The sequence below is a fragment of the Pithys albifrons genome, chromosome 9 (genome assembly GCF_047495875.1).
Source record: "Pithys albifrons albifrons isolate INPA30051 chromosome 9, PitAlb_v1, whole genome shotgun sequence".
Lineage (NCBI taxonomy): Eukaryota > Metazoa > Chordata > Aves > Passeriformes > Thamnophilidae > Pithys > Pithys albifrons.
This window is the reverse complement of record NC_092466.1, coordinates 2,441,747-2,465,211: the sequence shown is the minus strand read 5'-3', so window position 1 is coordinate 2,465,211 and position 23,465 is coordinate 2,441,747. Positions and strand designations below refer to the sequence as shown.

The 23,465-nt window shown below is 46.4% G+C and overlaps 1 protein-coding gene across 4 annotated transcripts; it reads left to right on the top strand.

Moving 5' to 3' along the window:
• The first annotated feature begins 95 nt into the window (after positions 1-95).
• On the top strand, positions 96-22,613 carry MKI67 (marker of proliferation Ki-67). 4 transcript variants are annotated; one of them, XM_071563729.1, is made up of 16 exons: positions 96-152; positions 3,054-3,162; positions 4,546-4,627; positions 4,709-4,824; positions 5,756-5,825; positions 6,364-6,442; positions 7,280-8,656; positions 8,973-9,211; positions 11,250-11,652; positions 13,441-13,556; positions 14,109-14,280; positions 14,515-14,652; positions 15,041-16,356; positions 17,285-17,357; positions 17,786-20,740; positions 21,972-22,613. In XM_071563729.1, the coding sequence occupies exons 2-16, from the start codon at positions 3,071-3,073 to the stop codon at positions 22,106-22,108; spliced, it is 7,365 nt and encodes a 2,454-aa protein (XP_071419830.1). In that variant the 5' UTR covers positions 96-152; positions 3,054-3,070; the 3' UTR covers positions 22,109-22,613. The 4 variants fall into 4 exon arrangements, with proteins under 4 accessions (XP_071419830.1, XP_071419832.1, XP_071419829.1 ...); XM_071563731.1 differs by lacking the exon at positions 96-152 and adding an exon at positions 1,797-1,873 and having other exon boundaries at positions 11,253-11,652; XM_071563728.1 differs by lacking the exon at positions 96-152 and adding an exon at positions 1,797-1,873.
• The last annotated feature ends 852 nt before the right edge of the window (positions 22,614-23,465 follow it).

Genomic DNA, 23,465 nt, shown 5'->3' with positions numbered 1-23,465 from the left:
GCTTTTGCTTGTTTCTGTTTCCGTTTTTGTTCTTCTGTCTCCAAACAGAGAGCAACACATTGTTCATCTTGATCCTTGACTGCCCCACAGATCCTCCAACTCAAGTCCTGGCAGTGAATTCCTATCCTGGAACAGAGATGGGATAAATGAAGGTAAATAATTGGCTGAATAAAATAGACTTAAAACAATAGTTTAACTTTTCCTGCTGCTTTCCCCCTCCCATCCCTGCTCCCTTTATTTCCCCCCTCCTTTAAAACCCCTTATTTTTGTGCTTAGTATTATTTTTGTGGTATTATTTTTGTGGTGTTATTTTTGTGTTTAGCGTTATTTTTGTTATTAATAGTATTTTAATCTGATTAAATAGTTGCTTAAATTACTTTACAAAGCCAATGAAGCTGAAGTGATAGAAACTGATTCTGGGGGGTTTTAATGTTCTGAGGAGGTGCATATTTAGTCCTAAATTTTCTCTCCAGAGTTAATTAGTAGCTCTAACTATGTTGTGATGTAATTGCCATGTATTTCTGAGCTGTTCTCACCCAAACAGTCCTGGCTTCCCTTTGCCCTTTAAGTCTGTCCCTTGGCTGTTCTGTGTCCTGTCCAGAGCCGCTTTTCTCCACAGCAATTACACCCTGACAGTCCTACACACGGAGGAATAAAGCATGAAAAGTCTCAGTATTAAAAATGTACAGGTATGGGCACAGGTGGGAGCGCAGGTTCAGGTACAGATGCAGGTTCAGGGATAGGTACAGATTCAGGTGCAGGTAGAGAAAAAGGCAGAGGTTAATGTACGAGTTTATGTATGGATTTGGGTCCAGGTCCGGCCGTGAGGGGTCCCGGCCGTGAGGGCGATCCTGGATCCGGCCGTGAGGGGGTCCCGGCCATGAGGGGGATCCTGGATCCGGCCGTGAGGGGGTCTCAGCCGTGAGGGGGATCCTGGATTCGGCCGTGAGGGGGCCCCGGCCATGAGGGGGATCCTGGATCCGGCCGTGAGGGGGTCCCGGCCGTGAGGGGGATCCTGGATCCGGCCGTGAGGGGGGGTCCCGGCCGTGAGGGGGATCCTGGATCCGGCTGTGAGGGGGTCTCAGCCGTGAGGGGGATCTCGGATCTGGCCGTGAGGGGATCCGGCCGCGAGTGGGTCCTGGCTGTGAGGGGGACCTCGGATCCGGCCGTGAGTGGGTCCTGGCCGTGAGTGGGTCCTGGCCGTGAGTGGGTCCTGGCCGTGAGGGGTTCCGGCCGTGAGTGGGTCCTGGCCGTGAGGGGTTCCGGCCGTGAGTGGGTCCTGGCCGTGAGTGGTCCCGGCCGTGAGGGGGATCGTGAGGCCATCGGGCTGTGAGGGGTCCCGGCCCCCTCAATGTCCCTCCCTCTTCCCGCCCTGAGGCGGCCGCCCCTCTCGGGGGGCGGAGCTCCGTTTGAACTCAAACTGCCTCCGCCGCTTCCCATTGGCTGCGCCTCCCGCCGCGCGCCGCCCCTTCCACCAATCAGAGTCCGTCGCGCGCCTTTTCAAATTTAACGTTATATTCAGGTTTCGTTTCTCCTTCCGCCGAGCGGGCACCGGGCGGCCGGACTATTTTAGCTTCTCCCGGTGCCACCTGTCGCGGCCGAGCGGGCTCGGTGGGGTCCCACAGCCACGGTGGCTGCCGGCAGGTGAGAGCAGCGGCGGCGGCGGGTCCCGCTCCCGTCCGGCCGCGCGGCTCCTGGGGGCTCTGTTTTGGTGCGCGGCGGAGGGATACACGCGGGGGTGGTGCTGCGTCCCGGTCCTGGCGCGCGCGGGAAGGGCTCAGTCTCCGCCGCGCTGTGAGGGGGACGGGGGAGGGAGGGGGAGGTTCTGCCACACGGGGCCCCTCGGAGGCCACCGGCGCTCCGACCGGACCAGGTATGGGTGGGCGACAGCGTGAGGGTCCGCGGGGACCGGCTGTGCGGGGAGGGGGGCCGCGGGGAGGGGCTGGGCCGCATGACAGCGACCTCGGGGGTCGCCTGCCCCGCTGCGGTGGTCATTGGTCCTCCTTCGGGGGTTATTTCCCTCGCTTCTCGGTGTTTATCTAACCCGTGGCTGTGGCCGCCCTGAGCCTGGGCTCTTATATTGCGGCTTGTGCAGCACGTGTGGCTTGGTGGGCTTGTGGGAGCCGCGGGGCGTGTGAGGGGTGTGCGGAGGGCAGGAGGCCGAGGGTTGTTCCCTCTATGGCCAAACTTGGCGAACGAAGATTTGGGAAGGTCTCTCCCCGTGCAGCCCTTCCAGCCTGCGCTGTGGATTTTTAGGTGAGGGGCAAGTTAAAAGGGACTCCTGAGGGTGTTGTCAGGATTGTCCCAGCATGGGGCTTGTTGTCAACTGTTTTATCCGAGCAAAAAAAGACCAGAGTGGTGTCTCTTAACTGCATTTAATTCCGTTGTTTTCACCTTGCTGCTTTCAAATACTGAGTATTTTTCTGTAGGTTTCTTTGAGGCTGCGTGACACTCTCATAATAGCGCGGGTTATATGAGAATATACCTAAAGCGTATGTGGTTGTGCAAATGGGATTCTGTGCCAGTTAAAATCTTTGTCCTGCTCTCGGGATTTGTGCACAGGGAGATGCTCTTGCCTCCCTCAGCTCTATCGCGACATTATCAGTGACTCCCGACCTTGCAACCCCTTCCCGGCTGTTCCTGCCGGTGCTCCAGGGCGGCGATGCCACCGCTATTCCCTCTTTTTTCGGCAGGATAAAACCACAGTCAGTTGGTCTGTGCTTCCTTTAAAATCAAGTCTAAGAATTTCCGCGGTGCTGAGAGACTGAAAGATTCAGATTTAGGTGATGAGAAGTGACTTTTTAGGTTGTTTATGGGACAAAATAGAGTCTGTGTTGCCCCTGAACATTTTCAAAGGCGCTGACGGGGAGCAAACACTTCTTATAAATAAATAAAAGTAGTCTGAGTTTACATAAACATATTCCTTGTTTTCTGCACATTTAAATAATACTGAGATTCTTCTGTCCATTGGCAAACGTTGAACAAAAAAATAAAATATAAAAATGTTGGTCGATTTATTCCGGGTGAGTAATCCCTGCTGTTCTCCGGGTCAGGTTCCCTCCGATCGAAGATGACGCGCTACGGGAAAATTATTGTAATTAAAAGAGATGGCACCGATGGACTTGTTTATCCACTCACCTCGACTTCTTGTTTATTTGGAAGGTGAGAATTCGTTGAGCACTTGCAGACGGTGAAATAATGAGCAATGTTTTCCTGCAAATTAGATCTTTTAATGCTTTGCTAAAATAAATGTTTCTTTATGAATGATGTACAGGGGAGGGAAGGTGGTGCTGGACTGGACTGAGGGTAATTGTAAGAGCAGAAAGCTGAACTTCACTGTTGTGACTGCTTTTGTCCTTTCCATTTATTTACTGTAACTTTCTGGCCAAAGGAAATCTGGGAAAGGGATTAAAAGTGATCCACAGCTGACAAACAGGTGGTGACATTCTCTTACCCAGAGGCACTTTTCAGATAATAAGTGGAAATAAAGTTTTTATTTATTTTTCTTGTATTCAGAACCTCAGTAGTGGAAGATGTCAACCAAAACTAGAATTAATATTAAGAATTAATAGGAATTTATTCCCCTTCTCCAGTCTTCAAACTCCCTTTGACTTACCTGAGTGGGGATTTACCTGGATCCAGATCACAGAATCATAGAATGGATTGGGTTGGAAAAGACCTCCAAGATCATCGAGTCCAACCCTTGGGCCAACTCCAGTCCCTTTACCAGATCATGGCACTCAGTGCCACGGCCAATCTGGTGTTTTATATTAAAAGATAAAATTAATAAACCTAAGCAATATGTATTAAGACTTGACTAGCCTATAAATAGGCTGCAAATAAAACACTTTTTCTTACTTTAAACACTCGGTCTGTTCAAAGCTTCACTGCCTGATAGATCCCATCAATAACTAATTATTCATCCAGAATCACATTCAATGGCAGTCAATGGTCTTGTCCTTTGGCTGGAGCAGAGCTGCCAGGCAGGTGATAATTAATGCTGCTGATAATTAGTGCTGCAGACGCTGATTGCAGGCAGGGACACCGACTGCACCAGGCACTGTGCACAGCAGGTGATGTTTCCTGAGACCCACAGCTCATCCAAGGCGTTAGGGGTGAGCTCATGAAAAAGGAGAGCAGAGTCTGTACACTGAGAAACGTGTCTGGACTCAGTCACAGCTTTGCAGGAGGCAGAGCTGGTTGTGCAGGTGGGGCCAGACGTCCTGCTGGCTCTGCCTCAGATCAGCAGTGAAGGACTAACAGCTTAAAAGCATCCACAAGTCTTGGGGAAACTTGGGAAACAGCCTCAAACCACCAGCTCTGTGTTGTAGTTGTGTCTCTGCCTTTTTGGCCCTTTGAGTGTTTTTTCTGATACAGATTCTTCAGAGCTGCTTTTTTCTGCCACATTTCAAAGATTTTAGGTAGTTAAATTTCTCCAGATAGGAGAAATCCTGCCACTGTACAATTATGAGCTACAATGCTGGGAAGGGCCCTGGTTCTGCAGCACATTTTGGGGTGTTTTAGCTGAAGTTTTGTTCCCCCCAGGAAAACAGAGTGTGACATCCGCATGCGGCTGCCCTGGGTGTCCAGCGAGCACTGTAAAATCGAGATAAACGAGAACAAGGAGGTAAGAGGGGCAGATGTGAATGGGGTGGGCATTGCCTCCTTGCTTCTCAGCAGGGTACTGAGAGAGTTCTTTCATTTCCAGGCAGTGCTGATTAACCTGAGCACGGTGAACCCCACGCAGCTGAACGGGGTTTGCCTGGAGCAGCCCGTTGCCCTGAAGCACAGGGACGTGTTAACCATCATTGATCGCTCCTTCAGGTGGGTGCCGGGCCCTCACTGCTCGATCCAGGCATGGAACTTCATGGAGGTTATTCCATATTTCCTTACAAAGTCCTCCACACCTTTGTCAGAAGGCAGGATGGCTTGAGATTCTGGGGTTTTATCACTTGTGTTAGCTAATTCAGTAAAGATAGAACTGTCTCGAGGGATTATTTTAACTTTCTTTCAAGGGTAGTCAAATTTAGGGGGAAATTTAGGAGTATTTTGATGGAGTTTGTTGCCATGAATGACCCTTCCCCCCAAAACCAGGACTCTGAGCACGTTAGTGTAGGGTAAGATAAAAAGTAAAGGTCCTTTAATAACACAGGGCCTACAGCCCACAGGAATACAGGATGACATGCATGTGTCTCAGTTCTTGTTTCCATGGCTTTTATAATAAGATCCCTCCAATCATTGCTTTACACATTTCTCAGTCCAGCCCCAGTCCCACCCCTGGTCCAACCCCTGGAATTGGGTCTGGGGTCGTCAAGACCCTCTGTCTTCATCAGCTCTTCTTCCTCAGGCACACAAAGGTCTCTTGGAGTTCATCCAGTTCTGGCTTTTGGGTCACTCTGACCTGTGTTTATGTTTCATTCTGTGGGCCTTCTGATATCCTTCAGCTCTTTACCTTGGAAAGGAGTCTAAACAAGATTGATTTAAGCTCCCTGTTCTGGGACAGGGGTAGTGATAGAAAGGCATTAAACTGTTAGAAATATTAACTCTCTAAAAATCTACAACTACTGTGTTCCTAAAATCTACAAAATGTGAAAATCAGAACAAAAACTACTTTGGCATCAAGTTAAAGGCTTTAAAAGTGACATGTGTGGATTGTTGGGAGGGGACAACTATTCCTGGGTCATTTCTCTTAATAATGCCAATTTAGTCATCAGGTCTGACAAAAAATGGTTGTATTTTAAAATCCTTCTTTCAGATTTGAATATCCTCTCCAGTCAACTCCAAAAAAGAGGCATTCCAGGTCTTCAGAAGGTGAAACTCTGCAGGTAATTTTGTGGCCAGGGGTTTTTTGTTACAAGTGCATTGATATCAGTAGTGGCACAGTATTTTATTTGCTTGGTATTGTTTTCCTATTAGGAATAACTTTTCAGCCCTAAACTATCTCTCTGAAAATACAGATGAACTCCTTCAGATAAATACTTTTTAAAATTGAGTAATTGTAGACTTGTCATGCTTTGATAATAGATAATTAATAGTCTGTGATGATAAAGTACAGACAGAACTCTAAATCTTCCTCTAAGTCTGGTAAGAAAGGGAGATTCAAATGTGCTGGTTTACATTCTTAGGCTACAGCTGCTTTCAGAGGCAATAATTTTAATGATAAAACAAGACAAACTGCTCTGTAGGGCTCAAAGATGTTGATCAACATCCTTAAATGTTGGAATGTTCTGGGATCCATTTGAGCAATTTTAAGCCTCTTTAGTTATCAATGTACATGCTTTTATAAACTGTTTTTCCTTGCACAGTTGAAAGCTGAACTGTGAGATATTTGTTGCCCTGTGGTAATTCTGTCCAAATTTACAGATTCTTCATGTTCAGCAGGTGGCAGAAGTGGAATTATTACACCAACAAACCTCAAGATCTAAAAGTCTTGGTGCTTCAGGTTGGTACCTGTTTGATGGGGGCTTTTTTTTGTGTCACTTTAAGTGTCCTTTAAGTGTCTTTATTCTTGACATAAGAAAAACAAGGTTGAAAAGAGAAGGAGAAAAGCATTTTAAGACTTGAATCTGAGAACTCCTTTCTGTGGCAGTGACTGTCTGATCATACCTACATGCTGTGATTGCCCAGATCTGAATCCTGCCAGGGAAAATCACTGGATTGCATCCTGACAGATGGGCAGGAACAGCCTGCAATGGGCAAAATCCACAGGTGTTGATTGCAGTGGTTTATGCACATCTGGTTTGGAAAGGGAGCTCAGAACACCAAATGCAACACAAATTGGGCTGAAACTCCTATTGCATTTCACTTTGCAACGTGGCAAATTCACCTTTGTGATTAAAATTACCTTGCAGTAATAAGTAATTCTTCCTAATGAGAAATTGAAATAGGTCTGATTTTTGAGTTGCAGGCTGATATAATTGTTTCATGTAGACCCAGGGAATTCTAGAGCTAAGTCTGGTGGTTACAGCCCATAAACTGGTTAAATGCCAGGACTTCACAGTCTTCCTGTCTTACATAACTCTGATGTTCAGGGAAAGATGCAAAGGGTTTTGGGTAAAGGGTTTTATCTACAGACAGGTTTGATTTTTGTGACAAATATTCCAGTGCAAAAGCCCAGGCTGTTTCCAAGTGTTGCATTGCAGTTAACCCTGGCTGACTGTCATGGGAGAGGAAAGGAAGGAGTTTTTAATCTGGATTTATGGAACCAACATTTGTAGTTCTGCAATTTTGAAGTAGCTGCATCTGTATTATGTTTTGCTTTGCTTTGCTCCCTTTGTAGGTAATGCTGAGTGTGAAGAAAAAATTGGCAATGCAAACAAACAAACTACAGGGGACACTGTTCCTAAAGCTTTACCTGTCAAACTGAGAACACCCAAATCTTCACAGAGAATATATCGAGTTATTAAAAAGCAAACTGAGTTGTCTCCCTTTAGTAAACTCTATGAAAGTCTGAAAAATGAGGTGGAAGTGAAGAAACCCCTGCCCAAGGGAAATGCCTCTCAACAAGCTGCAAGAGAAGATGGGGAGAGTGTTGTGCCCAAACCAAATGCTCAGATTCCACTGTCAGGTTGTGTGGGTGATCTGGACAAAGAAAAAGAAAGAGGCAGAAGGGAAGATATTGAAGAGTGTGTCATTGTAAGATGTTTTAGCAGAAATCCTCGAAATTCTCTTTCAGAAGAGGTGTCAAATGATCCTGGGCAAAGGCACTTGCAGGATCCCAAGGAGCTGAGTGCACCAGGCCAATCTAAAGGTGCCCAAGTTATTCCCAGCAAGGAGAGTTGTGGAAATGCCCAGTTTCGGCTGCCCCAGTGCTCCATAGAATGCTTGGAGTGTCCAGCCAAGGAGAAGATCCGCTTCTCTGCCACTCACACCCCCAGTGGCTCTGGAGCAGATGGATGTGTGGTGTCCACACCAACATCCAGGAGAAAGAGTTCTCGGGCTCTTGTCACATCTCCTGGAGAAGCAGCCGCTGGCACAAATCCTGGGAATGCTGATACTCCAACCAGCCGGCGGCGCCTCTCAATGAAACCAAAGTCTCTGTCAGGAATTGTAGCTGAAGCTCCAAGGGGAGATGGAGATGTCCCACAAGTGCCTTTCCCAGAAAACAAATCCTTAAAGCAGAGCCAGAACAGCAAAGCACATCCAGCAACACCTGCACAAAAAGTGCTGACGGAAATCAGTGATCAGGAAAACTTCTTGAACTTGAAGGTGGGACATCCTGAAACTCCTGCTGCCCCCTCCAACTCCAAGAGCTCCAGAAGAAACAGCAGGCAAAGTAAAGGATTATCAGACAAAAGTGTCCATTTGGAGACACTGGCTTCAGAAGAGCTGATGGTGTCTCCTGCTGCTCAGGAACCCGGCTCTGGGAGGAAAAGGGGAAGGCCACGGAGCTCTGGAATGCTGATAAAAACAGCACAGGAGAGGAACACTGTGCAAGAGCATCCTGGTGAGAACAGAGACAGAAAGGAGAGTGGGACTCCAGCAGAGCTGGCCATGGAGGGAGGGCGGCAGGAACAGGACTTGGAAGGTGCTGGTGGTGTCAGACCTCGCAGACTGTCAGCAAAGAGTGGCTCTGCTGGAAGTGCTCCTGTGCTGAGAGACAGTGAGGCTGCCCCAGAAACAAACACTTCTGGCCTGTTGGATGGAGAAGACTCAGGTAAATAAATACATTTGATCCACTGCCTTGTTTTTATATTTAAGAAATTCTTGCAACACCTTTCTGAGAATTTTTCCACTTAAATAAAATACTGAACCAATTGCTGACAGTAGTTCTAAAATAGGTAGTTATATTTGACCATAACAATACTATGTAATAAAGTTCCCTCAGTTAAATCTATTTCTCTTTAAGGTAAGTTACCTTCTGTTTTGTTTCCAGCTTTAAGATGCACAAACAAACACTGTCTTCCATGTGGGTTGAAATGCTGACTTGGATTCTTAGATACACAGAAATATTTTCAATTTGTTCTTTTCAGGCGATTCAAAGAAGTTATGTCAGAAGAGGAAAAGTGATGATTTGCTCCCTCAGACTGTGGGAAAAAGAAAGAGAGTGTCTTTTGGTGGCCATCTGAGTCCAGAACTTTTTGATAAAAGTTTGCCTCCCAACTCTCCCGTGAAAAGGGGGGCCCTTCCTGCCAGACGGAGTTTGCCGTGTGGAACCCCCGCTCGTGTTGTGCTGAAAAAGCCTCAGGGATTGCAGCCCTCTGCAGACCAGGTAAACTTCAGGACTGAGCAAGGTGCTAAGACCATTACTGAGAACAGAATTTAGAAATTCTATTATATTTTTTGTTATTATTAATTCAAAACTAGTAGCAAACCTTGTTTGATGTATGTTGGTGTCACGAGTGAGTGTTTTAGAACAGTCAAAGCATCACTGACAGGCACTGCCAAAAGCAGGTTTATTATGAAGTGAAAGTGCAACAAAGTTCATTGGCAAGGACACTCTGCTGCTTCATTAGATGGTTATAACACAGAGAAAAATCAGACTAAAATCAATCAGTCTGAAACTAAAATCTGTGTGAAATGATCTGGGCATGGAAGAAGGGTCAGGATGGGAAAGGGTAAGGATAAAAAGGAAAGGAATAAGAGAGGCCCTCCCAGTGAGGCACAATGCTGCTGTTAAAGCAAAAGCTGGGGCTTTGCTGTTGGCAGGGTTGTACGTGCAGTTCACTAGAGATGCCACCAAGATTGGGATTCTCTTCCAAATTTGCTGGTGTTATCCCAGATTACCTTAAGAATCCCAGTGGGCAGTGGATCTTCAGAGCCCTCCCCTAGAACTGCTGCTGTGAGGAATGTAACCACAGCTGGGCCTGGATGCAGTTCAGCATGAGAGAGGTTGGTTTGGGCTGTGCCCGGACCATTCCCTGTGGGCTGGGGATCCTTTCATAGAATCATAGAATGGATTGGGTTGGAAAAGACCTCCAAGATCATCGAGTCCAACTCTTGGGCCAACTCCAGCCCCTTTACCAGATCATGGCACTCAGTGCCACGTCCAATCTGTGTTTAAAAATCTCCAGGAATGGGGAAACCACCCCCTCTCTGGGCAGCCCATTCCAATCCCTGAGCACTCTCTCTGCAAAGAAGTTTTTTCTGCTCTCCAACTTCAATTTCCCCTGGCAGAGCTTGAGCCCATCGTGCCCCCTTGTCCTATTGCTGAGTGCCTGGGAGAAGAGACCAACCCCCACCTGGCCAGAACTTCCCTTCAGGCAGTTCCAGACAGTGCTGAGGTCACCTCTGAGCCTCCTCTTCTCCAGGCTGAACACCCCCAGCTCCCTCAGCCTCTCCCCACAGCACTTGTGCTCCAGTCCCTTCTCCAACCTCGTTGCTCTTCTCTGGCCCTGCTCCAGCCCCTCAATATCCTTTCTGAACTGAGGGGCCCAGAACTGAACACAACACTCAAGGTGTGGCCTCCCCAAGGCAGAGTCCAGGGGAAGGGTCACTGCCCTGGGCCTGCTGGCCACACCATCAGTTCTGTGCCAGTGAGGGAATAGATCTGATGGGAGCCATTGATTAGTTCCTAATGCTGATAAGGAGGATCATAGTGGACCACTTGTTACTGAGTTTTATGTTGTTTGTTGGGACTTCAGCATCCATGCTCCTTAATCCTAATCCAGTCCCCAGGATACATATCCCACCTCTCCCTGAACCATTTGGAGAGCTGAGGGTGCCTCCATAGGACTCTGCAGGGGATGGAGTTGGGAATGGTGACCAGGCAGGTTTGATTGCAGAGATCCTGATCTGCACTGATAATTCCACTCCTTTGAGGGACCATGAAGGATTAAATAGCACTTGTTTCTGGTCTCTATGTTTGATGGCATGGGATCCAACCTTAGAAATCTTTAGGGAAGAGCTTTCCCCAGTCCTGTCGGGAGCCCTGAAGGTGGTGGGATGTAATGTGAGGACTAAGTTAGTTTTTGTTGTGCCAATATACATTATCCCAGTTAGGGTTGTGGATACATTATACTGCTTCTCTTTCCATATTTGGTTCACTGTGATTCATATTTGTGCAGTTATGAGTTACCACAGAGATAGTTACAGATTAAAGCAGTGAGGGTTTCAACCTGGTGGGTTCATCTTGTTGATGTGTGTGCCCGGCCTGGTTCATCCTGGCCCTGGTGGCTCCTGTGGGAAGGACAAACAGTCCTAGAGTGGACAACTTGGGGTTCAGTGGATATGTGCCCAACAACTATCCCATTAAAAACAGATAAAAATCCCTTGTGTGCTAATTCTATGTTTGTTTGTTGTTTTTTTAGCAGGAAGAAAAGCTGTCCCCACGAGGTTTGGCAGCCCAGAAGAGCCTGGCTGGCTCCTGCCCTGCCTCAGGGACGGCAGCGCCCCAAAGGCCCCCGGGCTCTCCAGCCCCAATCAGGAAGGGCCGTTTCTCCATCTCGCAGCTCCCGGCGACGTTCCCCATCCCAGAGGAGGAGTCAGGGGCACCGGGCCTGGACACACCAGAGAAGGGTGGTGTGAGAGTGAAGACACCTCCATCCTCCCCCACTAACCAGGATGGCAGCACCTCTGTAACAGCCAGCCCTGCCAAGTTAACCAGAAGTGCCCAGGGGGGTCTGAAGGGCACTCCCCTGAAGAGGAGGAGCGGGGCCATGGGGGTTCTCCATGCACAAAGAAGAAGTGGGGCCTCCAGTGCCAATTTACTTGGTTCGTTTCAGCAGTTAATTTTTAGTACTCATTGTAATGCTTTAAAATAGAGGAATAAAAGTGAAGTAGATCTGTTTCTGTTATGCAGAGGCCACCAAGAGGTTGGTGTATCTTCTGACAACTGCTAGGCTTGTTGGAAGCAACTGGGAAGTGCCAAGTGTTGCATTTTCTCTTATTCATAAATCAAATGCACTACAGCTTCTATAAACTCCTATTTAGATCACAAATCTTAATGTTCAGAAGTTGAAAAATGGCAAAATTAACATTCTCTTTGCAAGGTTAGTTGCAGTTTTGATCCTTAAAGTCGGTCAAGTTCAAGTAATCTCAAACTAAAACATACTTCATCAATTACATCAATTTTATTTTAAAAAAGTACACTTTATGTAGTCCAGCTTCAGTTTGATTCCTTTGTGCCTTATTTTTATACAAGGTTTACAGCCTTTGTCCAGGAGCTGCACTGAATTTAACCACTGAAAGTGGCATATAAGAGATAGAAATAAAAAATAGGATGATAACTTGGTGTTACTTTAAATTTTTTAAAGTTGATAATTTGAATGTGAATGGTGAGCACTGGCTCGAGATAGTCCTGACAGTCTTTGCCTTTGAAGAACTTTAAAAATGAGATGTATTTGTCAACTGCTAAGCTAAATCAGTTTGACAAAGTCAAATTCACCAGTCACCCACGTTTTTTTATTACTATGTTTGTTGTAGTGGCAGCACAAATGTTTTTCCCAAATATTAATGGCATTCCATTTTTTCACCACCTCTCTGTAATGTGCAAGTGTTTTTTAATATCAGTGCATCAGTTTCTTCTGTAATATGAAAAGAACACCACAGTTGTTAAATATTCAGTGTGTCTGCTTTGTGTCCAAAATAAAACTAGTTTCCAGTGCTTTTTCAGATTATTTCCTGGATGCTTGGCATTCTTCCCTGCATCCTGAACACCCTTACAGTGACAGCTTTTGAAACTTCTTTTTATTTACAGTCTCACATAGTAATTCTGACAGGAGAATAATAATACCCTTTTCTTTAGGAACAGCATTCCCCTTTATCTCTACTCAAAAATGATTTCTTTTGTATGACCTCTGTCTTCCCACAGCTTCTTTTCTGAAATAAAAGAGGCAGATGTCCTACAAACTTCCAGCTTCATTTACTACTCAGCTGTAACTGATTCCCTGATCCCTCTGCTGTGTACAGAGTGATGCTGGGATAAAGGCAGCCTTGCTTTGGGAATTCTTGGAGTGTGTTGTAAGGAGAAGGTGATACAAGAAAAATTAGGAAAAGTCTGTGTGGATATAAATGCTTTAAGCAGCATAAATCGGGTTTCCTGACTCTGAAATTCCTCAGGAAGGTGGTGAAAGAAAAGCTGGATGTGCTTCACTTCTGAACCATTTCTCTGATTAGTCTCACCAGAGGAAGGCTCATGGATAATGAACGAGTCTAAAACGCTCCTGGCAAATTTCTAGTGGGAAAATTCTTTCCTTACAAGAAGAGTGAGGATGGAACTGGGTCAGCATTTGGTTCCAGGATCCCACACCTCTTTGGCCCTGTGTACAGCTCTTTGTTTTGTTGTGAGGTGCCATCCTGGGGACTGGGCCACTTGCTGAACTTGGGGTTTCTGACTGGAAGTGTTAGAGAGAGCACTTCAGTGTAGGTGGTGTCAGGTGATACGACAACCACTTTCCTGTACCTGCCTGCAGACAGTCTGTTGGAATCATCAAGAAATAACTGTGAACTTGCATTTATACAGCTGAGAGTTACAGTGACTATTTCTCATTTGCTTTCTAGTTTCAAAGTCATGGGCAGACGTGGTAAAATTGGGTGTTGCAAGACCACAATCAAAGGCTGCTAAAAAAAGTGTCCTAAGAGAAAGACCCCCAAGGAGGAGGAACAAACCACCAAAGGTATTCCTTTCCTTTTTCATGTCTGGTTGGTTTTCTTGCATAACCACCAAACAGCTTGTGCATGTTTTGCTACAGAAGTTCCTGAGCTCTGTGTGGTGTGAAATGGATGTCGGTGTCTTTGCCATGGCATGTAAGAAATGCAGATTTTGCTCAAAAGGAATCATAGAATCATTAGGGTTGGAAAAGACCTCCAAGATCACTGAGTCCACCTGAGCCTCCTCTTCTCCAGGCTGAGCTCCCTCAGCCACTCCAGCCCCTTCCCAGCTCCATTCCCTCCCCTGGACACGCTCCAGCCCCTCAGTGTCTCTGAGGGGCCCAGAACTGGACACAGAACTCGAGGGGCTCCAGCAGTGCCAGCACGGGGGGTGGTCACTGCCCTGCTGTCCTTCCAACCCTTCCTATGGCTGCAATTGCCAACCTCCACTTGTCTGGGGCCTCTGTGGTTCTCCAGGACTGAGGATGAATGACGGAGAGTGGCTTGGCCATTTCTTCTGACAAGAAGAATCTTTGTTTTAATAACTCTTATTTTTCTTTTTCCTTTTGGCTCTGCAGACTCCAGAAAAGAAAATAAAAGGTCACTTTAGCACAGGTCATGCAGAGTCACCTGCTACAATAGTTGTGGGTAGAGCTTATTCCACCACACTCAGATCAGCTGGACACATCCCTAAAGTGGTAACAAATCCCTTCTTGAAGCTCAACATGAACATGGATGAAAGCTTCACAGGTGAGGTCTTAAAGTCTTGCTCACTCTGCCAGCTGTGTAGTTCTGGAGTCAAACCCTGAGATCAGCTCAGCTGGTTAAAACTTGGTTGTAATATTGCCAAGGTCATGGGTTCAGGCCCCTGTGTGGGCCATTGACTGAAGAGTTGGACTCCATGATCCTTGTGGGTCCCTCCCAACTCAGAATAGTCTGTGAATAGTCTGTGAATGTGCTTAATTCTCCAAATATAATTTCCAGGAGTGCCTGAAATGTTTCAGACTCCCCACAAAAAGAGTGGGAAAACATTACCTTTGGCTGCTGCTCAGAATGCTGATTTTACACCAACATGTGCTGCAGGGGAGGACATTTCTGACTTGCACACTCCTGAAGAATGTGGTACGTTTGTCACCTGAAAAAAGGAAGGTTGTTTCAGTGTGTTGGGGGGTTCCTGTGCTCTCAGCCTAGGCAGACATAAAGTACTGAGATGAAGCATCAGCAACCCCTAAAAGGAGCCTTTAATATTAATCATGTATTAAGAGAAAATGTTGTAGTTCAGTTATTTTCTGAGTAGGTGATTTTTTTTATTCATTCTGCTGGTATGAAACTTCAAACTGCTGAAGTTTTGTTTCAGGCAAATCTCTGCTGAATTGTGGCAGCAATGCATGTGGTTGGGTTTCTAGAAGGCTCTGACTGTTGAATCCATTTTAGTTATACAGCAGTTAGAAGGCTTGGATTTTCTGCTTGATTCTTTTTCCTTATAACATAAATCTACTCCTTATTTCAGGAGAGATGATGGTGTCACCCTTAAATAGTTCTGATGCTTCAGAACAGAGACAAGAGAGCCCAGGCATTTGTCACTTGCTGAGAGAGAAGTCATCTCTAAGCTCTGAGTTTGATGAAATACCCACAAAAACTCCTGAAAAAAGAAAAGCTGTGCAGGAAGATGCTGTCAGTGTGGACAGTTTGTCAGTAACTCCAGAAAAACGAGAATCTCTGGTGAAATCAGGAGGTAAAAGGGGGACTCCAAGGCAGAAGCTGGAGCCAGTTGAGGTGGTGTCAGACATCAAGCAGATTTTAAGGACCCCAGAGCAAAGTTCAGAAGCTGCAGAGGTTCTGTCAGGCATCAAACAGCTCCTGAAGACCCCAAAGAGGAAGCCTGAGCCTGTGGAGGTTTTGTCAGCCATCAAACAGCTCCTGAGGACCCCAAAGCGGAGATTGGAGCCTGAAGAGGTTCTGTCAGGCATCAAGCAGCTCATGAAGACCCCGAAGCAGAAACTGGAGCCTGCAGAGGTTTTGTCTGGCATCAAGCAGCTCCTGAGGACCCCAAAAAGGAAGCCTGAGCCTGTGGAGATTTTGTCAGCCATCAAGTGGCTCCTGAGGACACCGAAGCAGAAACAGGAGCCTGCAGAGAATTTGTCAGGCATCAAACAGCTTATGAGGACACCAAAGCAGAAACTGGAGCCTGTAGAGGTTTTGTCTGGCATCAAGCAGCTCATGAAGACCCCAAAGCAGAAACTGGAACCTGCAGAGGTTCTGTCAGGCATCAAGCAGCTCATGAGGACACCAAAGCAGAAATCAGAGTGTGTAGAGGTTTTGTCAGGCATCAAGCAGCTCATGAAGACCCCAAAGCAGAAACTGGAACCTGCAGAGGTTCTATCTGGCATCAAGCAGCTCATGAAGACCCCATGGCAGAAGCCAGAACCAGTGAAGGACCTGTCTGGCATTAAGGAGCTCATGAGGACCCCACAGCAAGAGACAGAACCAGTTCTAGATGAAATTGCCCTTAAAAGGTTACTGAAGACTCCAGTACAGAGAAGGGGAGCAGTAGGAGGAGCCAAGAAAAGCCCAAGGCTGAAATACCCACCAGTAGAAGACATGGTTGGGCTCAGCCGCATTTTCAGGACACCGAAGGCAAAGGGCGAGCCTGTGGAAAGCATGTTTGGCATCAGCAGACTGGTGAGGTCTCCCAGACAGAAATATCAGCCAGTTGAGGATTTTGTGGGGCTGCCGAGGCTGATGGCAGAGCCCAGGCAGAAACTGGATTGTGAAGTGGACTATGATGGAATGACAGAAATGTTTGATACTCCAGAGGAAATGGAGGTAAAATACTTTCTTTACCTTTTGGGAGGGATGTGTTTAGACTTTTAAACCTGTGGCTGAAATGAATTCTTAGGCCTCCTAATATGACTTGTGGTGTCTTGGAGCATTTTATAGACAGCTGCATTTGCCTGTGTTAATAAGCATTTCCTTTGAAGGGACACTCTCTAAGCAGCTCCTGGAGTTGCTCTGGGTTAATGAAGTTACAGCTCCATTACTTGTGTCACTTGTGAATTTTAATAGTGCTGATCTTCCTGTTCTTTAAGTAAAATGCTGAATATCACTGGGCTTGGTGTTCAGAATGACACTAAACCACTGCAGAACACTCCATTTTTCATCAACACCCCAAATTCCCTCCAGCTGAGTCAGTAGGACCTTTAACTGCAGTGTTTGTTGTCTTTCATTTCAACAACTGCTACACCACCTTAGATGGCAAGAATGAAGTTTGCTACGTCTGTGCTTGTCAGATACAGAGATGGAGTTAGAAAGTCAGTGGATTTCAATGTCAGAGGAAAGGATTTGCCAAGAGTTCTTACAAACTTTGCTGTGCATCCTTTATTGGTTGGCTCCATCATTTCTTGTCCTGGTTTAAAGGTGGGAAAAATTAACCCAACTTGAGAGATAGCAAGTCAGAGTAACAGTTTACTAAAAAAATTACAATGATACAAATTAAAACTGGTTTTAACCCACAAACCCCAGAGGTATAACCAGCATTCTGGGTGCAAAGTAAAAGGAAAGGAAACCTGTTGGTGAGGATGTTGGGCAGAGTCTGGGTGACAGTGCCAGTGGCAGTCCTATTGAGGTTCTGGTCCTCCTCTGGATCCCACAGGTGGCACCAGAAGTCCCCAAACCCCAAGATTATGCTCTGGCTCAGGTGTAACTGGGACACAGCCAGGCATTTACTGGTGGTTGTTTATTTTTATTCCCTTAGGTCACATCAGTAAATGTTACGGATTCTCAGCAAGATCCTGCACCTCCTTGTTCTAATTCCAGGCATAAATATGGTAAGTACACTTTGTTAGAGGAATAATGAGTGTACAGAGTAGAACATGTTACTGGGAAGTTCAAACCTCATTCAAAGCTCCCCCAGTGAGCTCTGCTAATTCCTGAGCTAAGATCCCTTTTTCCCTGGGAGACAAGTGAACATATTAGTGTGAAAAACCTGTGTTAAGGTCTCCACTTCAGATTATTTTTGCAAAGGCTTCCAAAAACCATAGCTGAAAGTAATAAATTATGCCTGCAAAATAAAACAAATAACTTTGGTCAGAAGCCTGGCCTTTAAGGTGGGAATTGGTTAAAATATTTAATTTTAATTTAACAAATCGTGTGATTTGTTTGAGCAAGGTGACTCTGTAAGGAGAGTGGGAACTCACAGTCTTTGATCAGGCAGAGTGATGTCTAACTTTGGTTTGTGCTCTTTACCCTGGTCTAGAAAATAAAGGAAAAATTTCCCAAGGTGAAGATTCTCAACCAAAGGAATCACCCAGTGAAGAGCAGTCACCCCAGAGACAGAAGAGGGGCAGGCCAAGGAAGACTGTCCATCCTGCTCCAGCAAAGCAGTGTGAAAAGGATGGGAATTCAGAAGAATTGCAAAGTCTGGATACAACCAGCACCCAAGAGGAGGTGGCAACAATCCCCTCTGAAAACAGAGGAAGAGGAAGGAGAAGAAAGTGTAGCTTACAAGAAGTTGTTTCAAAGCACCCTGATCAGGAACCACATGGAGCTACTCAAAGACCAGGAAGAGGTAAAAGGAAAGAACTGGAGGAGTTAAAACCTCCAAGTGATAATCCTGAGTCTTGTGTTGAAGATTCTTCAGTACTACAAAAAGAGGCTGCAGATGGGAAACAGAGTTTGCAGGAGTGTGGCACTGATGGCACCTTGGAAGCTGAAGGTGATCCAGCCACAAGGGCAGGATCTGGTCACACTCAGAGTGAAAACTGTCAGCTGCAAACAGGTGTGAGTAAACCTGATAGCACATCTAATGACAGGGCCTTAGAGGACAGTGAGGAAGTGCTGCTGCCACCCAGGAAGAGGGCTAGAGGAGCAGAGAGCCCAGAACTGCTGATTCCACCTAAAAGAGGAAGAAGATACAGAAATGACCAAGTTAAACAAGATGCTCCAGCAGAACTTCATGGAACAACAAGGAGGCTCCGTAGGGACCTGGCAGCTCAGGGCAGGCAGAGAGATGAACAGGCTTCTGACAAAGATCCTGGGGCTGGCACAGCAGAACCACCTGAAAGTGAAACAAAACATCAAGTAAAGGTAGCAGAGAAAAGAGTTAAGTCTTTAAGAAGTACTAGAAACAGAAGGCACTCAGGGGAAGTAGTAGAAGCAGACACTTGTGGGGGTGCACTTGAAAATACACAAACCATTCTGAAAACTGAGGAAACGTCAGCTCAGGCTGATGGTGAAGCACAATCACACATCAAAAATGAGATGGAAGTGTCTCAGGGATATGAAACAGAAAATGCTCAGGAAATTAAAACAGAGGCAGAGTCACCTTCTGGAGAGACAAACAAAATGCCAGTCACTGCTCTGAACTTGGAGGAAAACAGGAGTGCAGTACAGGAAAGAAGCAGGACTAGGAACAGGAGAGGCAAAAAAGACTCCTTGGAGCAAAAGGCTGATGAATTTACCAAAGATGGGAACAACTCAAAACTAATTCCTGCCAAGTTTAATTCAGAAACAGAAGTGGATGAATCTCTCAAAGAGGATCAGACCAGCCCAGCTGCCACCTCAGCACCTGCTGCCAACAGTGACAGTCCTGCTCCTGGCCATCAAAAACAGACGAGGAGTCAGCAGGGAATACTTAAGGAAACTGAAATCCTGCAGGAGAATCCAGCACAAGAAAGGGGAGTGGCGTGTAGGAGGGGGAGAGGTAGGAAAGTTCAGTTAGAACTGAGAGAAGCCAGTTCCAAAGAGGTTGCAGGAAAAAGGAGTTTACCTGAGGATGGCAAAGGAATGACTGACAGTGATCAGCAGGAGAATTCAGAAAATCCTTCACAAGTGAGGAGGGGCAGAAGAAGGCAAGTTGACTCCATTCCACAAACAGCTACTCCTACCTTTGTGGAAAAACAAACATTAACTGCAGATCACAGTAAAGATGAGGCTTCTGTGAAGGAGCAGGATTCAGCTTTGGAAGGTACTCCCTGTTCAACAGGAGCCAATCCACCGAGACGAGGGAGACGACGAGAGGTGGCTGCGGCATCACAGGCACCGAGAGCTCCTCCTGTCAGAACGAGACGGGGCTTGCTGGGAGGTGGGGATGAAAAGGTGCCTGTGAGAGAGGATGAAAATCCAGCCTTGGGAAATGAAACTTTGCAGGCAAAAGCAAGTGCATCAGCAAGGGACAAAAGGAAAAAGATTGATCCTGCAGCAGAGGTAAAAAGTTCAGCTCCTCTCCAGAGAAAAGGTGCCTTGTCTGAGGCTGATGCTAAAGGTGAGGGTACTAATGAAGAACAAAGTGTGCCCTTGGAAACAGAGTCCTGTGCAGAGGAGAAGCCACTGGGGAGGGGCAGGAGGAAAGAAGCTGTTCTGGCATCACACACAACAAGTCCTGTTTCTCTTAGAGGGAAACGTGGTTTGCGGGTAGATACCAGCAGGGAAGAAGCTCCCAAAGTACAGGAAAGTGTTCCCTTAGAAACTTGGGATCCATCTGTAAAAGAAAATCAACTGAGAAGGGGCAGAAGGAAAAGATTTGCCCTCTTGGAAGCCACAGGTCCTAAACAGGGAGAACAAGACCCATCAAAACAAAGCGGTAGGAAGAGTAACTATAGGGAAGTAAAACAGGTGATTCTGGGCAATTCTTCCCTAGAAAACAGGGATCTTTCAAAGGAGAACTTGAGGCAAACAATCACTTCAGTGGCTTTCAGTTCCACCTCACTTCAGGGTTTGCCAGAAGATCATAAGAATGGAGCTCCTGAAGAACTTGTGGAAGGAGCTCCACCTGCCAAAGAAAATCCATCAAGAGTGGGCAGAAAGAAAACAACTTCTTCCATATCTGAAGAAACTCCTTCCACTTCTCTTAGGGAAAAACCCAACCTGCCCAAAGGTAGAGGTCAAAAGGGGGTTCTTAGAGAAGGTGAAGCTACACCTGCAGCAAATAATTCATGCCAGGGAAGAACAAGGCAAGTGAGGAACAACAGGAGGAAGGTGCAACTCATGTTAGAGGCAGCTACTGCTTCTCTCAGTGAAAACAGTGGGTTGCAAGGAAATGGAAATGATCTGGAAACTGAGAATCTCTGTGAGACATCCACTGGTTTTGAGGGTGGAAATCTGTTTGGAAAAGGAAAGGACGGGAACCCCACACACCAAGTGGTGTCTGCTTCTTCTAAAAGGAAATGCCAGCTGGCAGCAGATGACCTGGCACCCAAAAAACTCAAATCAGGTGAGTGACAATTTGCTTTCCCTTGTCTGAGCCATGGGTGAGTTATGGGTGTGCAAAATTCTGTGGGCTGACATAGATCATTGAATCACAACTGTTAAGGTTGGAAAACACCTCCAGAATCTCAGCTCCCTCAGCCTCTCCTGGTGCTCCAGCCCCTTTCCAGCTCCAGCCCCTTTCCAGCTCCAGCCCCTTTCCAGCTCCAGCCCCTTTCCAGCTCCAGCCCCTTTCCAGCTCCAGCCCCTTTCCAGCTCCAGCCCCTTTCCAGCTCCAGCCCCTTTCCAGCTCCAGCCCCTTTCCAGCTCCAGCCCCTTTCCAGCTCCAGCCCCTTTCCAGCTCCAGCCCCTTTCCAGCTCCAGCCCCTTTCCAGCTCCAGCCCCTTTCCAGCTCCAGGCCCTTTCCAGCTCCAGGCCCTTTCCAGCTCCAGGCCCTTTCCAGCTCCAGGCCCTTTCCAGCTCCAGGCCCTTTCCAGCTCCAGGCCCTTTCCAGCTGCAGGCCCTTTCCAGCTGCAGGCCCTTTCCAGCTGCAGGCCCTTTCCAGCTGCAGCCCCTTCCCAGCTCCAGCCCCTTCCCAGCTCCAGGCCCTTTCCAGCTCCAGGCCCTTTCCAGCTGCAGGCCCTTTCCAGCTGCAGCCCCTTCCCAGCTCCAGGCAAGCTCCAGCCCCTCAGTGTCTTGTGAGGGGTCCAAAAGTGGGCACACACTGAGGGTTCCTCACCAGACCAACACAACTGCTCCTTCTGGCACCTAAAATGTTCCCTGGAAGTTTCAGCTTAATGTGATATAACTTTAAAACTGCCATGATGCAAATATTAACAAATAAATGCTTTGAAACAGAAATCACAGCAACTCTTTGGAGCTCCATATTGAGGAATTTCCTGCTGTAAAACTTGTATTTTCATTTTTGCAGGACTTTCCTTGGGTGCTGGTGATGTTTGAGTTTTGCACATCAGTTGAAGGAGTTTTACCTCAAATGGCAGCTAATTGGATTTGGTGCTCTCATTAATGTTAACCTACTTTCAGAAATAGCTGCAAATCCTCAGGGATTGAGCTTGAAGGATATTGGATGTGCAGAAGGATGGGCTTTGTATCTGGTTTGTTGGATTCATAGATGGGATCTTCGGAATGTTGTCATTGGGGAGATTTCCTTTAAAAACAGGGGAAGTGAAGGTGGAATTTTGTGTCAAATGTTTGGTTGAAGATACAAATTTGCAGTTAATTTGTCTGTGTACAAACAGGGAACGATGGGAATGGATCTGTGGGAAGAGCAAAAAGAAAGAAAACTGAAGAACTTGGGAAGGAGAATGTGAGGGCAGCTCAGACCTCTGGAATCACAGAGAGGAAGACAAGATCCAGCACAAGAACAAGGAAATAGTCTTAGAATCCCAGAACCAGCTCTTAAATCAATTCAGTCATTGAGATGACAGAGGTTTTTAATGTGAATTGATTTGCACTCAGATTTTAAGCTCAGACTTTGATGATTCAGTGATTGCTTTACAAAGTGTATTTCTTAATGTGTTTACAGGTAGAACATGGGTATTTTTTTCATGGCTTTGTCTGTGTGGTGGTTCCTAAACCAGGAGTTGCTTGTGCAAAGCTGCAAACATAAAAATACATCTTGTTAGTGCAGTTTTTATCCCCTTTTTCTGTTGATTAGTGCAGCAATCACAAAGCCATATTACTGCCAGGTGAAGCTATTTTCTGCTTAAACTTTCATATGCTTAAGTTTTATTTTTCATTAGAGCTCTGTAAATATTCTTTTAAAAAGCTATAGCTATATTAGCAGAATATTATGTGAAGTTTTGATAATTTTTTTCTTAAAATTTTGTTAATTGTACTGAAAAGTGCAAATTTGTAAGACATTAAACTTGTAAATGGTTTGGGACTTGTGTGTTTCGTGTTCCTGAGAATAGTTCAGAATGTGTCATTGCTGCTGTTTCCTTACAGGTTCCTCTCTCTGCCTGGTGTGGTTTGCAGGTGGATTTTAGGACCTTTTATGGCTAATGTGACTTCTTATTAATTAATTAAATGCAGAAAACACAGGAAGTTCAGCCTGGACACAGAACATCTGTGCAGATTTCAGACCTGAATTTAAAGCCTGTGGTCTGTGAGGAGTTAGGGATGTTCCAGCAGCTGGAACCATGGAATAGTTAAGGTTGGGAAAGGTCTCTGAGGTCGAGTCCAGCTGTTCCCCAGCACCACCACCACGTCCTCAAGTGCCACATCCACAAGTGTTCTGAGCACTTCCAGGGATGGGAACTCCACCCCTGCCCTGGGCAGCTGTGCCAGGGCTGGACAGCCCTTTCCAGGAGGAATTTCCTCAATATCCAACCTGCCCTGGCCCAGCCTGAGGCTGTTCCCCCTCCTGTCCCTGTTCCCTGGAGCAGAGCCCCAAATCCCCCTTGTCCTTGCAGGGAAGGGCCCCACTTGGATGGTTTGGATGTTCTTTTCAGCTTCTCTTTTTGGGAATGAGACAATGGCCCCTTCTTGAGGTGAGTTCATGTTTATGGACTCTCTTGTCTTCAAAATCCAAAATACACTAAGAAATGCTTTGGATCCTGTCCAGATACCAGGCCTCAGGTGTAATATATTAAGATTATTTAATTTAGGTTGAATTTTTCATGCCTTTGTTTTTGTATTAAATGGAATGTGTTGCCCATGTATCCAGAGGGATTTTTTTATTCTTTGGGCATTTTACCCTATTATACTGCACTTCTGTTTTAATCTCCCTC

Bases quoted from the DNA above. Each gene is read 5' to 3' on its own strand.
- MKI67 (XM_071563729.1), top strand. From the start codon at position 3,071: ATGACGCGCTACGGGAAAATTATTGTAATTAAAAGAGATGGCACCGAT. The intron at 8,657-8,972 runs GTAAATAAATAC...TGTTCTTTTCAG, and splicing joins GTTGGATGGAGAAGACTCAG to GCGATTCAAAGAAGTTATGT. The intron at 9,212-11,249 runs GTAAACTTCAGG...TTGTTTTTTTAG, and splicing joins TGCAGCCCTCTGCAGACCAG to CAGGAAGAAAAGCTGTCCCC.